Source organism: Oncorhynchus gorbuscha, linkage group LG08 (assembly GCF_021184085.1).
Source record: "Oncorhynchus gorbuscha isolate QuinsamMale2020 ecotype Even-year linkage group LG08, OgorEven_v1.0, whole genome shotgun sequence".
In the NCBI taxonomy this organism is placed as follows: domain Eukaryota; kingdom Metazoa; phylum Chordata; class Actinopteri; order Salmoniformes; family Salmonidae; genus Oncorhynchus; species Oncorhynchus gorbuscha.
Window position 1 is genome coordinate 35,740,626 of NC_060180.1, and position 18,289 is coordinate 35,758,914.

The window sequence follows — 18,289 nt, forward strand, 5'->3', positions numbered from 1 at the left end:
GTTCTCATCCCAGCTTGCCGAGTCCAGCGTTCCCTCCGCTCAAGCGTTTGTCCAACGTTGTGAGCGCACCTGGAGGAGGGTGAGGTCTGCACTTTGCCGTTACAGGGCACAGACTGTGAGAGCCGCCAATAAACGCAGGATTAAGAGTCCAAGGTATTGTTGCGGCCAGAGAGTGTGGCTTTCCACTCGCAACCTTCCTCTTACGACAGCTTCTCGTAAGTTGACTCCGCGGTTCATTGGTCCGTTCCGTGTCTCCCAGGTCGTCAATCCTGTCGCTGTGCGACTGCTTCTTCCGCGACATCTTCGTCGCGTCCATCCTGTCTTCCATGTCTCCTGTGTCAAGCCCTTTCTTCGCACCCCCGTTCGTCTTCCCCCCCCCCTCCCGTCCTTGTCGAGAGTAAGTCGCTCTGGATAAGAGCGTCTGCTAAATGACTTAAATGTAATGTAAATGAGAGCGCACCTATTTACAAGGTACGTAGGATCATGGACATGCGTTCTCGGGGACGGGGTCACCAATACTTAGTGGATTGGGAGGGTTACGGTCCTGAGGAGAGGAGTTGGGTTCCGTCTCGGGACGTGCTGGACCGTTCACTTATTGATGATTTCCTCCGTTGCCGCCAGGATTCCTCCTCGAGTGCGCCAGGAGGCGCTCGGTGAGTGGGGGGTACTGTCATGTTTTGTCATTTATTGTCTTGTCATTTTGTTTTTCCCTCTGTTCATTTTCCCCTGCTGGTCTTTTAGGTTCTTTCCCCTTTTCTCTCTCTCCTTCCTCTCTCTCTTCTCTCTATCGTTCCGTTCCTGCTCCCAGCTGTTCCTATTCCCCTAATCAATCATTTAGTCTTCCCACACCTGTTCCCGATCCTTTTCCCTGATTAGAGTCCCTATTTCTCTCCTTGTTTCCGTTCCTGCCCTGTCGGATCCTTGTCTATTGTTCACCGTGCTGTGTCTATGTTTTGCCCTGTCGTGTCGTGTTTCCCTCAGATGCTGCGTGGTGAGCAGGTGTCTGAGTCTGCTAGGTTCAAGTGCCTTCCCGAGGCAACCTGCAGTTCTCGATCAAGTCTCCAGTCTGTTCTCGTCTTTACGTGTAGTATTATGCTTTTTGTTTTGTAAAGTTTATTCTGGATTAAATACTCTGTTTTCGCCAAGTCGCTTTTGGGTCCTCATTCACCAGCATGACACTAACAATATTTTACAAACCAGATCAGAGGCAGTAGGGATGAGTTATCTTAATAAGTGTATGAATTTGACTGTTTTGCTGTCCTGCCTGAGCATTGGAAATGTAAGGAGCACATATTTTCTTTCTGAATGTTGTCAAGTAGAAGTAAAAGTTTAAAAATATATACATTCTCAAGTAAAGTACCAGTAACCATGGAAACAAGAGCTTTTCAGTATGTGTGTCATGTTCATGCAGATTTACAGTTATATTTACACTATAAAATCAGTTGTCTTAGTGTTACCAAGTGACTAGTAGCCGAAAGGTTGCAAGTTCGAATCCCCGAGGTGACAAGGTACAAATCTGTTGTTCTGCCCCTGAACAGGCAGTTAACCCACTGTTCCTAGGCCGTCATTGAAAATAAGAATTTGTTCTTAACTGACTTGCCTAGTAAAATAAAGGTAATAACAGGATGGTCTTAAACGCCTGCTCTCTACTGCCTTGACCCAATATCTCTGACAGACACACACAGGGAGAGAGATTTGAGTTTGTGAGATATTGATAATATATTGGGACAGCAATTAGGGATGGGGAGGTACAGTGGGGCAAAAAAAGTATTTAGTCAGCCACCAATTGTGCAAGTTCTCCCACTTTGAAAGATGAGAGAGGCCTGTAATTTTCATCATTGGTACACTTCAACTATGACAGACAAAATGAGAAAAGAAAATCCAGAAAATCACATTGTAGGATTTTTTATGAATTTATTTGCAAATTATGGTGGAAAATAAGCATTTGGTCAATAAAAACGTTTATCTCAATACTTTGTTATATACCCTTTGTTGGCAATGACAGAGGTCAAACAATTTCTGTAAGTCTTCACAAGGTTTCCACACACTGTTGCTGGTATTTTGGCCCATTCCTCCATGCAGATCTCCTCTAGAGCAGTGATGTTTTGGGGCTGTTGCTGGGCAACACGGACCATCAACTCCCTTCAAAGATTTTATATGGGGTTGAGATCTGGAGACTGGCTAGGCCACTCCAGGACCTTGAAATGCTTCTTACGAAGCCACTCCTTCGTTGCCCGGCGGTGTGTTTGGGATCATTGTCATGCTGAAAGACCCAGCCATGTTTCATCTTCAATGCCCTTGCTGACGGAAGGAGGTTTTCAATCAAAATCTCACGATACATGGCCCCATTCATTCTTTCCTTTACACGATCAGTCGTCCTGTTCCCTTTGCAAAAAAACATCCCCAAACATGATGTTTCCAACCCCATGCTTCACGTTAGGTATGATGTTCTTTGGATGCAACTCAGCATTCTTTGTCCTCCAAACACGACGAGTTGAGTTTTTACCAAAAAGTTATATTTTGGTTTCATCTGACCATATGACATTCTCCCAATCTTCTTCTGGATCATCCAAATGCTCTCTAGCAAACTTCAGATGGGCCTGGACATGTACTGGCTTAAGCAGGGGGACACGTCTGGCACTGCAGGATTTGAGTCCCTGGCGGCGTAGTGTGTTACTGATGGTAGGCTTTGTTACTTTGGTCCCAGCTCTCTGCAGGTCATTCACTAGGTCCCCCCGTGTGGTTCTGGGATTTTTGCTCACCGTTCTTGTGATCATTTTGACCCCACGGGGTGAGATCTTGCGTGGAGCCCCAGATCGAAGGAGATTATCAGTGGTCTTGTATGTCTTACATTTCCTAATAATTGCTCCCACAGTTGATTTCTTCAAACCAAGCTGCTTACCTAATGCAGATTCAGTCTTCCCAGCCTGGTGCAGGTCTACAATTTTGTTTCTGGTGTCCTTTGATAGCTCTTTGTTGTTGGCCATAGTGGAGTTTGGAGTGTAACTGTTTGAGGTTGTGGACAGGTGTCTTTTATACTGATAACAAGTTCAAACAGGTGCCATTAATACAGGTAACGAGTGGAGGACAGAGGAGCCTCTTAAAGAAGAAGTTACAGGTCTGTGAGAGCCAGAAATGTTGCTTGTTTGTAGGTGACCAAATACTTATTTTCCACCATAATTTGCAAATAAATTCATTAAAAAATCCTACAATGAGATTATCTGGATTTTGTTTCTCATTTTGTCTGTCATAATTGAAGTCTACCTATGATGAAAATTATAGGCCTCTCTCATGTTTTTAAGTGGGAGAAGTTGCAAAATTGGTGGCTGACTAAATACTTTTTTGTCCCACTGTACTTGAATATTCAAACCGAGCTTAGTCTAGTATTGGATCAACTGTTGTATGATTTTTAAAATTATTTTAAAAAAACGTTTGAATTAAGTTGTATAATTTTTTATTTCAGCTACTGCTGGTTCTTATGTTGCGTTTTACATGAAAATGCAATTTAGCCTACTTTTAGCGCATTTTAAGCTTGCTCTCCAGTCAGTCCTGACATCGAAGTCGGCCTGTATGCTCCCCACTTCAAATAGCGATAATAGGCGCGCACATAATCGTCCCCAGGCTAAAAGCGCATTATTGGAGTAGATTGCTAAAGGGAATTTATTAAAGCACAATTTAGGGGGAAGAAAAGTCTGCTGGTGAACGAGATAAGCGGTAGCCTGACAGAGCTGCCAATAAAATTTGACAGACCATTGAGATCCATGCAAAACACTCGCCAGATACATGTTATTCAGCCACTGAGGACAGAAATGTAACGCCGTGACGTAACAGACACTCAGAGGTTATTTCGTTTTCAATTTATTGAGCTAGGCTGTATCAAATATGAGGCAAAATCTATCACGGGGAACATCAGACTTTATTTATTTGTTTATTTATTTATTTTAGCCCACATCAAACGTATAATCTTTCACAAAATCGCCTCTATGACCTACTTCTTTATTACGACGTGGAAACTCGATTTCAGAACCTTGGACAATTCTGATGTTCACAACCATAACAGCCTTGAACTCAAAGCACTGGACAACCCGTCTTTACCTTTCAATTAACAAAGTAAATATAGAAATATCTTTATAACTTTTTCACATATCAACTTGAAATCAGTGAGTAATATTTTTGTTTCGCTTTGGAATGTTATATTGCTCATGTTTATGAACACAGAGCACTAATGTCTATGCTTAATACTGTGATTTAGAATCTGTCCCAAATGGTACCCGGTTTCCTATTTAAAGCACTGCTTTTGACCAGACCCCTTTGGGCCATGGTCAAAAGCAGTGCACTTTATAGGGAATAGGTTGCCATTTCAGAGATAGCCAGAGCTGAGCTAGCTAGGCCAACTGAACTGATGCCATGCATTTCATTTTGCTAACATTGAAGCATTTTGTTTTCCACAGGCACTATTGACCATGGGAACCGTAATGTCTATCTCGCTCCGCAAGAAGGCAGTCCTCTTCAAAGATGGGCCGGACACTGTGGGCCACTTGATGGAAGTCCAGACCGGTAAGAGCGCAAAAGACAAGACTCTGAAGCGCTACTCACCATGGAGGTGGATTGTGAAGAAGAAGAGCTCCAAGAAGGATCAGGCCCATGAGAACACCAACCAAAACAACATTGCCCATCTGAGTAATGAGAACCTGGAAAAGTCTCAGTCCTTCTCCAACCTGTCCACCCTCACCCTTGAGAAGTCTCAGTCCTGTGACAAGCTGTCCACCCAGGACCAAGGCACTCCAGCCATCTCCAACAACGCTGCCTCGTTGGTCGAGAAGGCCCCCTTATCCAACTCAAACACGGCCCCGACACGCCCCAGATGGTGACCGTCCAGGACCTCGACGCTCCCAGGAGGCTGGTGATGGTCCACGCTACAACCGGCGAGCTGCTGCGCTGTCTGGGTGAGTTCCTGTGCCGGCGCTGCTACCGGCTCCAGGACATGTCTTCTATGAACCCGGTGCTGTGGCTGCGGGTGGTGGACCGTTATCTGCTGGACAACTGCTATCAGAGCCAGAGCTGCATCAATCCGGCCGCTGTGGTCTTCCTCTACATGCTGTGCCGCGAGGCGGTTTCCTCCGAGGTGGCCACCTTGCACGAGCTGCATGCCGTGCTGCTCACCTGCCTCTATACGACCTGCTCCTACATGGGTAACGAGATCGCCTACCCCTGAAACCCTTCCTGGTGGACACCTGCAGGCAGACCTTCTGGATCCGCTGCATGACCATCACCAAGCTGATGAGTGTCAAGATGCTCCAGATGAACACAGACCCTAACTTCTTCTGCCAGGTGTTTGCTGACCTGAAGAACGAGAGCCAGAAGGAGGAGAAGAAGAGCCGCCTGCTCAGCGGTGTGTACAGCACTCAGTGAGGGACCTAGGGTATAGGGGCCAGGGGAGGGCGGGTGCCAACTACAGTCTGGCAATTCAAAATGGGAGGGAGGAGGATTGGAGAAGGGAGGGGGAAGAGGGTGAGCTTTGATGGGAAAAGATGATTTATAGATTTTAAGGGTTAATGTCAGGGTAAATTTGACTGGAAAGAGAACACAAATCGGTAGCTATGAATGTGTGGAGGACTGAGGCTTTAGACTACGATCTACTATACCAGCCTACTGTCTGATGTGTGCACTTCCTACTACGGGAGGATTGGAGGCACCTTTGAGTGACTGGACTAGTGCTCACATCACACTGAGGCTGCAGCCCACCAGCCCATCTGACTGTGGGAGATGTGTACATCCTACCACTGGAGGGAAGGAGGCACCCTTGAGTGACTGGACTAGTGCTCACATCACACTGAGGCTGCAGCCCACCAGCCCATCTGACTATGGGAGATGTGTACTTCCTACCACTGGAGGGAAGGAGACACCCTTGAGTGACTGGACTAGTGCTCACATCACACTGAGGCTGCAGCCCACCAGCCTATTGTTCTGACTGTGGGAGATGTGTACTTCCTACCACTGGAGGGAAGGAGGCACCCTTGAGTGACTGGACTAGTGCTCACATCACACTGAGGCTGCAGCCCACCAGCCTATTGTTCTGACTGTGGGAGATGTGTACTTCCTACCACTGGAGGGAGGAGGCACCCTTGAGTGACTGGACTAGTGCTCACATCACACTTAGGCTGCAGACCACCAGCCCATCTGACTGTGGGAGATGTGTACTTCCTACCACTGGAGGGAAGGAGGCACCCTTGAGTGACTGGACTAGTGCTCACATCACACTGAGGCTGCAGCCCACCAGCCCATCTGACTGTGGGAGATGTGTACTTCCTACCACTGGAGGGAAGGAGGCACCCTTGAGTGACTGGACTAGTGCTCACATCACACTGAGGCTGCAGCCCACCAGCCCATCTGACTGTGGGAGATGTGCACTTCCTACCACTGGAGGGAAGGAGGCACCCTTGAGTGACTGGACTAGTGCTCACATCACACTGAGGCTGCAGCCCACCAGCCCATCTGACTGTGGGAGATGTGCACTTCCTACCACTGGAGGGAAGGAGGCAACCTTGAGTGACTGGACTAGTGCTCAGATCATGGTTGAACAGACAAGCTGCGACCCTGGCGCTTTAGACAGTGAAGTAAACACCAATGTTCCCCCTCAGCAAGAACGGGACAGTTCTAGGGGACAGGGGTTTGTTTGAGGACCATTGGTTCCGATGTATTTGAACGAACAGTATGACTGTTTTGAAATAAAATGCTTTAAATCATTTCTTAAAAACATCACATGTTGTGTCCTTATTATTTTACAAATATATCTTTTCCTTGTCATTTTGAGATCTTGGTGGAGATAATACTTTACGAGTGATGGAAAAAGAACCCAATTGTCATACTTGAGTAAAAGTAAAGATACTTAATAGAAAATGACTCAAGTAAAAGTGAAAGAAACCCAGTAAAATATGACTTGAGTAAAAGTCTAAAGGTATCTGGTTTTAAATGTACTTAAGTATCAAAAGGGAAAGCAAAGTCTATATATCAAATTCCTTATATTATGCAGATGTTCTTGTTTTTATTGTTTTTATTTATTTATGGAAAGCCAGGGGCACAGTCTAACAATATTTTACAAACCAGATCAGAGGCAGTAGGGATGAGTTATCTTAATAAGTATATGAATTTGACTGTTTTGCTGTCCTGCCTGAGCATTGGAAATGTAAGGAGCACATCTTTTCTTTCTGAATGTTGTCAAGTAGAAGTAAAAGTTAAAAAATATATACATTCTCAAGTAAAGTACCAGTAACCATGGAAACAAGAGCTTTTCAGTGTGTGTGTCATGTTCATGCAGATTTACAGTGATATTTACACTACAAAATCAGTTGTCTTAGTGTTAGCCAGAAATCAGGGGCGGCAGGGTAGCCTAGCGGTTAGAGCGTTGTAATAGTAACCGCAAGGTAGAATGTTCGAATCCTGAGCTGACAAGGTACACATCTGTCGTTCTGCCCCTGAACAGGCAGTTAACCCACTGTTCCTAGGCTGTCATTGAAAATAAGAATTTGTTCTTAACTGACTTGCCTAGTAAAATAAAGTTAATAACAGGATGGTTTAAATGCCTGCTCTCTACTGAGAGACACACACAGGGAGAGAGATTTGAGTTTGTGAGATATTGATAACATATTGGGACAGCAATTAGGGATGGGGAGGTACAGTGGGGCAAAAAAGTAATTAGTCAGCCACCAATTGTGCAAGTTCTCCCACTTTGAAAGATGAGAGAGGCCTGTAATTTTCATCATTGGTACACTTCAACTATGACAGACAAAATGAGAAAAGAAAATCACATTGTAGGATTTTTTATGAATTTATTTGCAAATTATGGTGGAAAATAAGCATTTGGTCAATAAAAACGTTTATCTCAATACTTTGTTATATACCCTTTGTTGGCAATGACAGAGGTCAAACAATTTCTGTAAGTCTTCACAAGGTTTCCACACACTGTTGCTGGTATTTTGGCCCATTCCTCCATGCAGATCTCCTCTAGAGCAGTGATGTTTTGGGGCTGTTGCTGGGCAACACGGACCATCAACTCCCTTCAAAGATTTTATATGGGGTTGAGATCTGGAGACTGGCTAGGCCACTCCAGGACCTTGAAATGCTTCTTACGAAGCCACTCCTTCGTTGCCCGGCGGTGTGTTTGGGATCATTGTCATGCTGAAAGACCCAGCCATGTTTCATCTTCAATGCCCTTGCTGACGGAAGGAGGTTTTCAATCAAAATCTCACGATACATGGCCCCATTCATTCTTTCCTTTACACGATCAGTTGTCCTGGTCCCTTTGCAAAAAAACATCCCCAAACATGATGTTTCCAACCCCATGCTTCACGTTAGGTATGATGTTCTTTGGATGCAACTCAGCATTCTTTGTCCTCCAAACACGACGAGTTGAGTTTTTACCAAAAAGTTATATTTTGGTTTCATCTGACCATATGACATTCTCCCAATCTTCTTCTGGATCATCCAAATGCTCTCTAGCAAACTTCAGACGGGCCTGGACATGTACTGGCTTAAGCAGGGGGACACGTCTGGCACTGCAGGATTTGAGTCCCTGGCGGCGTAGTGTGTTACTGATGGTAGGCTTTGTTACTTTGGTCCCAGCTCTCTGCAGGTCATTCACTAGGTCCCCCCGTGTGGTTCTGGGATTTTTGCTCACCGTTCTTGTGATCATTTTGACCCCACGGGGTGAGATTTTGCGTGGAGCCCCAGATCGAAGGAGATTATCAGTGGTCTTGTATGTCTTACATTTCCTAATAATTGCTCCCACAGTTGATTTCTTCAAACCAAGCTGCTTACCTAATGCAGATTCAGTCTTCCCAGCCTGGTGCCGGTCTACAATTTTGTTTCTGGTGTCCTTTGATAGCTCTTTGTTGTTGGCCATAGTGGAGTTTGGAGTGTAACTGTTTGAGGTTGTGGACAGGTGTCTTTTATACTGATAACAAGTTCAAACAGGTGCCATTAATACAGGTAACGAGTGGAGGACAGAGGAGCCTCTTAAAGAAGAAGTTACAGGTCTGTGAGAGCCAGAAATGTTGCTTGTTTGTAGGTGACCAAATACTTATTTTCCACCATAATTTGCAAATAAATTCATAAAAAAATCCTACAATGAGATTATCTGGATTTTGTTTCTCATTTTGTCTGTCATAATTGAAGTCTACCTATGATGAAAATTATAGGCCTCTCTCATGTTTTTAAGTGGGAGAAGTTGCAAAATTGGTGGCTGGCTAAATACTTTTTTGCCCCACTGTACTTGAATATTCAAACCGAGCTTAGTCTAGTATTGGATCAACTGTTGTATGATTTTTAAAATTATTTTAAAAAACGTTTGAATTAAGTTGTATAATTTTTTATTTCAGCTACTGCTGGTTCTTATGTTGCGTTTTACATGAAAATGCAATTTAGCCTACTTTTAGCGCATTTTAAGCTTGCTCTCCAGTCAGTCCTGACATCGAAGTCGGCCTGTATGCTCCCACTTCAAATAGCGATAATAGGCGCGCACATAATCGTCCCCAGGCTAAAAGCGCATTATTGGAGTAGATTGCTAAAGGGAATTTATTAAAGCACAATTTAGGGGGAAGAAAAGTCTGCTGGTGAACGAGATAAGCGGTAGCCTGACAGAGCTGCCAATAAAATTTGACAGACCATTGAGATCCATGCAAAACACTCGCCAGATACATGTTATTCAGCCACTGAGGACAGAAATGTAACGCCGTGACGTAACAGACACTCAGAGGTTATTTCGTTTTCAATTTATTGAGCTAGGCTGTATCAAATATGAGGCAAAATCTATCACGGGGAACATCAGACTTTATTTATTTGTTTATTTATTTATTTTAGCCCACATCAAACGTATAATCTTTCACAAAATCGCCTCTATGACCTACTTCTTTATTACGACGTGGAAACTCGATTTCAGAACCTTGGACAATTCTGATGTTCACAACCATAACAGCCTTGAACTCAAAGCACTGGACAACCCGTCTTTACCTTTCAATTAACAAAGTAAATATAGAAATATCTTTATAACTTTTTCACATATCAACTTGAAATCAGTGAGTAATATTTTTGTTTCGCTTTGGAATGTTATATTGCTCATGTTTATGAACACAGAGCACTAATGTCTATGCTTAATACTGTGATTTAGAATCTGTCCCAAATGGTACCCGGTTTCCTATTTAAAGCACTGCTTTTGACCAGACCCCTTTGGGCCATGGTCAAAAGCAGTGCACTTTATAGGGAATAGGTTGCCATTTCAGAGATAGCCAGAGCTGAGCTAGCTAGGCCAACTGAACTGATGCCATGCATTTCATTTTGCTAACATTGAAGCATTTTGTTTTCCACAGGCACTATTGACCATGGGAACCGTAATGTCTATCTCGCTCCGCAAGAAGGCAGTCCTCTTCAAAGATGGGCCGGACACTGTGGGCCACTTGATGGAAGTCCAGACCGGTAAGAGCGCAAAAGACAAGACTCTGAAGCGCTACTCACCATGGAGGTGGATTGTGAAGAAGAAGAGCTCCAAGAAGGATCAGGCCCATGAGAACACCAACCAAAACAACATTGCCCATCTGAGTAATGAGAACCTGGAAAAGTCTCAGTCCTTCTCCAACCTGTCCACCCTCACCCTTGAGAAGTCTCAGTCCTGTGACAAGCTGTCCACCCAGGACCAAGGCACTCCAGCCATCTCCAACAACGCTGCCTCGTTGGTCGAGAAGGCCCCCTTATCCAACTCAAACACGGCCCCGACACGCCCCAGATGGTGACCGTCCAGGACCTCGACGCTCCCAGGAGGCTGGTGATGGTCCACGCTACAACCGGCGAGCTGCTGCGCTGTCTGGGTGAGTTCCTGTGCCGGCGCTGCTACCGGCTCCAGGACATGTCTTCTATGAACCCGGTGCTGTGGCTGCGGGTGGTGGACCGTTATCTGCTGGACAACTGCTATCAGAGCCAGAGCTGCATCAATCCGGCCGCTGTGGTCTTCCTCTACATGCTGTGCCGCGAGGCGGTTTCCTCCGAGGTGGCCACCTTGCACGAGCTGCATGCCGTGCTGCTCACCTGCCTCTATACGACCTGCTCCTACATGGGTAACGAGATCGCCTACCCCTGAAACCCTTCCTGGTGGACACCTGCAGGCAGACCTTCTGGATCCGCTGCATGACCATCACCAAGCTGATGAGTGTCAAGATGCTCCAGATGAACACAGACCCTAACTTCTTCTGCCAGGTGTTTGCTGACCTGAAGAACGAGAGCCAGAAGGAGGAGAAGAAGAGCCGCCTGCTCAGCGGTGTGTACAGCACTCAGTGAGGGACCTAGGGTATAGGGGCCAGGGGAGGGCGGGTGCCAACTACAGTCTGGCAATTCAAAATGGGAGGGAGGAGGATTGGAGAAGGGAGGGGGAAGAGGGTGAGCTTTGATGGGAAAAGATGATTTATAGATTTTAAGGGTTAATGTCAGGGTAAATTTGACTGGAAAGAGAACACAAATCGGTAGCTATGAATGTGTGGAGGACTGAGGCTTTAGCTTACGATCTACTATACCAGCCTACTGTCTCATGTGTGCACTTCCTACTACGGGAGGATTGGAGGCACCTTTGAGTGACTGGACTAGTGCTCACATCACACTGAGGCTGCAGCCCACCAGCCCATCTGACTGTGGGAGATGTGTACATCCTACCACTGGAGGGAAGGAGGCACCCTTGAGTGACTGGACTAGTGCTCACATCACACTGAGGCTGCAGCCCACCAGCCCATCTGACTATGGGAGATGTGTACTTCCTACCACTGGAGGGAAGGAGACACCCTTGAGTGACTGGACTAGTGCTCACATCACACTGAGGCTGCAGCCCACCAGCCTATTGTTCTGACTGTGGGAGATGTGTACTTCCTACCACTGGAGGGAAGGAGGCACCCTTGAGTGACTGGACTAGTGCTCACATCACACTGAGGATGCAGCCCACCAGCCAATTGTTCTGACTGTGGGAGATGTGTACTTCCTACCACTGGAGGGAGGAGGCACCCTTGAGTGACTGGACTAGTGCTCACATCACACTTAGGCTGCAGACCACCAGCCCATCTGACTGTGGGAGATGTGTACTTCCTACCACTGGAGGGAAGGAGGCACCCTTGAGTGACTGGACTAGTGCTCACATCACACTGAGGCTGCAGCCCACCAGCCCATCTGACTGTGGGAGATGTGTACTTCCTACCACTGGAGAGAAGGAGGCACCCTTGAGTGACTGGACTAGTGCTCACATCACACTGAGGCTGCAGCCCACCAGCCCATCTGACTGTGGGAGATGTGCACTTCCTACCACTGGAGGGAAGGAGGCACCCTTGAGTGACTGGACTAGTGCTCACATCACACTGAGGCTGCAGCCCACCAGCCCATCTGACTGTGGGAGATGTGCACTTCCTACCACTGGAGGGAAGGAGGCAACCTTGAGTGACTGGACTAGTGCTCAGATCATGGTTGAACAGACAAGCTGCGACCCTGGCGCTTTAGACAGTGAAGTAAACACCAATGTTCCCCCTCAGCAAGAACGGGACAGTTCTAGGGGACAGGGGTTTGTTTGAGGACCATTGGTTCCGATGTATTTGAACGAACAGTATGACTGTTTTGAAATAAAATGCTTTAAATCATTTCTTAAAAACATCACATGTTGTGTCCTTATTATTTTACAAATATATCTTTTCCTTGTCATTTTGAGATCTTGGTGGAGATAATACTTTACGAGTGATGGAAAAAGAACCCAATTGTCATACTTGAGTAAAAGTAAAGATACTTAATAGAAAATGACTCAAGTAAAAGTGAAAGAAACCCAGTAAAATATGACTTGAGTAAAAGTCTAAAGGTATCTGGTTTTAAATGTACTTAAGTATCAAAAGGGAAAGCAAAGTCTATATATCAAATTCCTTATATTATGCAGATGTTCTTGTTTTTATTTATTTATGGAAAGCCAGGGCACAGTCTAACAATATTTTACAAACCAGATCAGAGGCAGTAGGGATGAGTTATCTTAATAAGTATATGAATTTGACTGTTTTGCTGTCCTGCCTGAGCATTGGAAATGTAAGGAGCACATCTTTTCTTTCTGAATGTTGTCAAGTAGAAGTAAAAGTTAAAAAATATATACATTCTCAAGTAAAGTACCAGTAACCATGGAAACAAGAGCTTTTCAGTGTGTGTGTCATGTTCATGCAGATTTACAGTGATATTTACACTACAAAATCAGTTGTCTTAGTGTTAGCCAGAAATCAGGGGCGGCAGGGTAGCCTAGCGGTTAGAGCGTTGTAATAGTAACCGCAAGGTAGAATGTTCGAATCCTGAGCTGACAAGGTACACATCTGTCGTTCTGCCCCTGAACAGGCAGTTAACCCACTGTTCCTAGGCTGTCATTGAAAATAAGAATTTGTTCTTAACTGACTTGCCTAGTAAAATAAAGTTAATAACAGGATGGTTTAAATGCCTGCTCTCTACTGAGAGACACACACAGGGAGAGAGATTTTAGTTTGTGAGATATTGATAACATATTGGGACAGCAATTAGGGATGGGGAGGTACAGTGGGGCAAAAAGTAATTAGTCAGCCACCAATTGTGCAAGTTCTCCCACTTTGAAAGATGAGAGAGGCCTGTAATTTTCATCATTGGTACACTTCAACTATGACAGACAAAATGAGAAAAGAAAATCACATTGTAGGATTTTTTATGAATTTATTTGCAAATTATGGTGGAAAATAAGCATTTGGTCAATAAAAACGTTTATCTCAATACTTTGTTATATACCCTTTGTTGGCAATGACAGAGGTCAAACAATTTCTGTAAGTCTTCACAAGGTTTCCACACACTGTTGCTGGTATTTTGGCCCATTCCTCCATGCAGATCTCCTCTAGAGCAGTGATGTTTTGGGGCTGTTGCTGGGCAACACGGACCATCAACTCCCTTCAAAGATTTTATATGGGGTTGAGATCTGGAGACTGGCTAGGCCACTCCAGGACCTTGAAATGCTTCTTACGAAGCCACTCCTTCGTTGCCCGGCGGTGTGTTTGGGATCATTGTCATGCTGAAAGACCCAGCCATGTTTCATCTTCAATGCCCTTGCTGACGGAAGGAGGTTTTCAATCAAAATCTCACGATACATGGCCCCATTCATTCTTTCCTTTACACGATCAGTCGTCCTGTTCCCTTTGCAAAAAAACATCCCCAAACATGATGTTTCCAACCCCATGCTTCACGTTAGATATGATGTTCTTTGGATGCAACTCAGCATTCTTTGTCCTCCAAACACGACGAGTTGAGTTTTTACCAAAAAGTTATATTTTGGTTTCATCTGACCATATGACATTCTCCCAATCTTCTTCTGGATCATCCAAATGCTCTCTAGCAAACTTCAGACGGGCCTGGACATGTACTGGCTTAAGCAGGGGGACACGTCTGGCACTGCAGGATTTGAGTCCCTGGCGGCGTAGTGTGTTACTGATGGTAGGCTTTGTTACTTTGGTCCCAGCTCTCTGCAGGTCATTCACTAGGTCCCCCCGTGTGGTTCTGGGATTTTTGCTCACCGTTCTTGTGATCATTTTGACCCCACGGGGTGAGATTTTGCGTGGAGCCCCAGATCGAAGGAGATTATCAGTGGTCTTGTATGTCTTACATTTCCTAATAATTGCTCCCACAGTTGATTTCTTCAAACCAAGCTGCTTACCTAATGCAGATTCAGTCTTCCCAGCCTGGTGCCGGTCTACAATTTTGTTTCTGGTGTCCTTTGATAGCTCTTTGTTCTTGGCCATAGTGGAGTTTGGAGTGTAACTGTTTGAGGTTGTGGACAGGTGTCTTTTATACTGATAACAAGTTCAAACAGGTGCCATTAATACAGGTAACGAGTGGAGGACAGAGGAGCCTCTTAAAGAAGAAGTTACAGGTCTGTGAGAGCCAGAAATGTTGCTTGTTTGTAGGTGACCAAATACTTATTTTCCACCATAATTTGCAAATAAATTCATAAAAAAATCCTACAATGAGATTATCTGGATTTTGTTTCTCATTTTGTCTGTCATAATTGAAGTCTACCTATGATGAAAATTACAGGCCTCTCTCATGTTTTTAAGTGGGAGAAGTTGCAAAATTGGTGGCTGACTAAATACTTTTTTGCCCCACTGTATTTGAATATTCAAACCGAGCTTAGTCTAGTATTGGATCAACTGTTGTATGATTTTTAAAATTCTTTAAAAAAAACGTTTGAATTAAGTTGTATCATTTTTTATTTCAGCTACTGCTGGTTCTTATGTTGCGTTTTACATGAAAATGCAATTTAGCCTACTTTTAGCGCATTTTAAGCTTGCTCTCCAGTCAGTCCTGACATCGAAGTCGGCCTGTATGCTCCCCACTTCAAATAGCGATAATAGGCGCGCACATAATCGTCCCCAGGCTAAAAGCGCATTATTGGAGTAGATTGCTAAAGGGAATTTATTAAAGCACAATTTAGGGGGAAGAAAAGTCTGCTGGTGAACGAGATAAGCGGTAGCCTGACAGAGCTGCCAATAAAATTTGACAGACCATTGAGATCCATGCAAAACACTCGCCAGATACATGTTATTCAGCCACTGAGGACAGAAATGTAACGCCGTGACGTAACAGACACTCAGAGGTTATTTCGTTTTCAATTTATTGAGCTAGGCTGTATCAAATATGAGGCAAAATCTATCACGGGGAACATCAGACTTTATTTATTTGTTTATTTATTTATTTTAGCCCACATCAAACGTATAATCTTTCACAAAATCGCCTCTATGACCTACTTCTTTATTACGACGTGGAAACTCGATTTCAGAACCTTGGACAATTCTGATGTTCACAACCATAACAGCCTTGAACTCAAAGCACTGGACAACCCGTCTTTACCTTTCAATTAACAAAGTAAATATAGAAATATCTTTATAACTTTTTCACATATCAACTTGAAATCAGTGAGTAATATTTTTGTTTCGCTTTGGAATGTTATATTGCTCATGTTTATGAACACAGAGCACTAATGTCTATGCTTAATACTGTGATTTAGAATCTGTCCCAAATGGTACCCGGTTTCCTATTTAAAGCACTGCTTTTGACCAGACCCCTTTGGGCCATGGTCAAAAGCAGTGCACTTTATAGGGAATAGGTTGCCATTTCAGAGATAGCCAGAGCTGAGCTAGCTAGGCCAACTGAACTGATGCCATGCATTTCATTTTGCTAACATTGAAGCATTTTGTTTTCCACAGGCACTATTGACCATGGGAACCGTAATGTCTATCTCGCTCCGCAAGAAGGCAGTCCTCTTCAAAGATGGGCCGGACACTGTGGGCCACTTGATGGAAGTCCAGACCGGTAAGAGCGCAAAAGACAAGACTCTGAAGCGCTACTCACCATGGAGGTGGATTGTGAAGAAGAAGAGCTCCAAGAAGGATCAGGCCCATGAGAACACCAACCAAAACAACATTGCCCATCTGAGTAATGAGAACCTGGAAAAGTCTCAGTCCTTCTCCAACCTGTCCACCCTCACCCTTGAGAAGTCTCAGTCCTGTGACAAGCTGTCCACCCAGGACCAAGGCACTCCAGCCATCTCCAACAACGCTGCCTCGTTGGTCGAGAAGGCCCCCTTATCCAACTCAAACACGGCCCCCGACACGCCCCCAGATGGTGACCGTCCAGGACCTCGACGCTCCCAGGAGGCTGGTGATGGTCCACGCTACAACCGGCGAGCTGCTGCGCTGTCTGGGTGAGTTCCTGTGCCGGCGCTGCTACCGGCTCCAGGACATGTCTTCTATGAACCCGGTGCTGTGGCTGCGGGTGGTGGACCGTTATCTGCTGGACAACTGCTATCAGAGCCAGAGCTGCATCAATCCGGCCGCTGTGGTCTTCCTCTACATGCTGTGCCGCGAGGCGGTTTCCTCCGAGGTGGCCACCTTGCACGAGCTGCATGCCGTGCTGCTCACCTGCCTCTATACGACCTGCTCCTACATGGGTAACGAGATCGCCTACCCCCTGAAACCCTTCCTGGTGGACACCTGCAGGCAGACCTTCTGGATCCGCTGCATGACCATCACCAAGCTGATGAGTGTCAAGATGCTCCAGATGAACACAGACCCTAACTTCTTCTGCCAGGTGTTTGCTGACCTGAAGAACGAGAGCCAGAAGGAGGAGAAGAAGAGCCGCCTGCTCAGCGGTGTGTACAGCACTCAGTGAGGGACCTAGGGTATAGGGGCCAGGGGAGGGCGGGTGCCAACTACAGTCTGGCAATTCAAAATGGGAGGGAGGAGGATTGGAGAAGGGAGGGGGAAGAGGGTGAGCTTTGATGGGAAAATATGATTTATAGATTTTAAGGGTTAATGTCAGGGTAAATTTGACTGGAAAGAGAACACAAATCGGTAGCTATGAATGTGTGGAGGACTGAGGCTTTAGCTTACGATCTACTATACCAGCCTACTGTCTCATGTGTGCACTTCCTACTACGGGAGGATTGGAGGCACCTTTGAGTGACTGGACTAGTGCTCACATCACACTGAGGCTGCAGCCCACCAGCCCATCTGACTGTGGGAGATGTGTACATCCTACCACTGGAGGGAAGGAGGCACCCTTGAGTGACTGGACTAGTGCTCACATCACACTGAGGCTGCAGCCCACCAGCCCATCTGACTATGGGAGATGTGTACTTCCTACCACTGGAGGGAAGGAGACACCCTTGAGTGACTGGACTAGTGCTCACATCACACTGAGGCTGCAGCCCACCAGCCTATTGTTCTGACTGTGGGAGATGTGTACTTCCTACCACTGGAGGGAAGGAGGCACCCTTGAGTGACTGGACTAGTGCTCACATCACACTGAGGATGCAGCCCACCAGCCAATTGTTCTGACTGTGGGAGATGTGTACTTCCTACCACTGGAGGGAGGAGGCACCCTTGAGTGACTGGACTAGTGCTCACATCACACTTAGGCTGCAGACCACCAGCCCATCTGACTGTGGGAGATGTGTACTTCCTACCACTGGAGGGAAGGAGGCACCCTTGAGTGACTGGACTAGTGCTCACATCACACTGAGGCTGCAGCCCACCAGCCCATCTGACTGTGGGAGATGTGTACTTCCTACCACTGGAGAGAAGGAGGCACCCTTGAGTGACTGGACTAGTGCTCACATCACACTGAGGCTGCAGCCCACCAGCCCATCTGACTGTGGGAGATGTGCACTTCCTACCACTGGAGGGAAGGAGGCACCCTTGAGTGACTGGACTAGTGCTCACATCAC

The 18,289-nt window shown here is 45.7% G+C and overlaps 2 protein-coding genes and 2 pseudogenes across 2 annotated transcripts in view; 3 read left to right on the forward strand and 1 right to left on the reverse strand.

Annotated features, from left to right (window-relative positions):
- Positions 1-18,289, reverse strand: part of dnah9l (dynein, axonemal, heavy polypeptide 9 like) — an 85,546-nt gene that overhangs the window by 11,365 nt on the left and 55,892 nt on the right. The window lies entirely within an intron of this gene.
- LOC124041557 lies at positions 3,743-5,412 on the forward strand (annotated as a pseudogene).
- Positions 9,656-11,325, forward strand: LOC124041558 (annotated as a pseudogene).
- Positions 15,560-17,232, forward strand: LOC124041559 (cyclin-dependent kinase 5 activator 1-like). The gene is made up of 3 exons (XM_046359278.1): positions 15,560-15,927; positions 16,269-16,678; positions 16,716-17,232. Exons 1-3 carry the CDS (start codon positions 15,859-15,861, stop codon positions 17,230-17,232), a joined length of 996 nt encoding a protein of 331 aa, XP_046215234.1. The 5' UTR covers positions 15,560-15,858.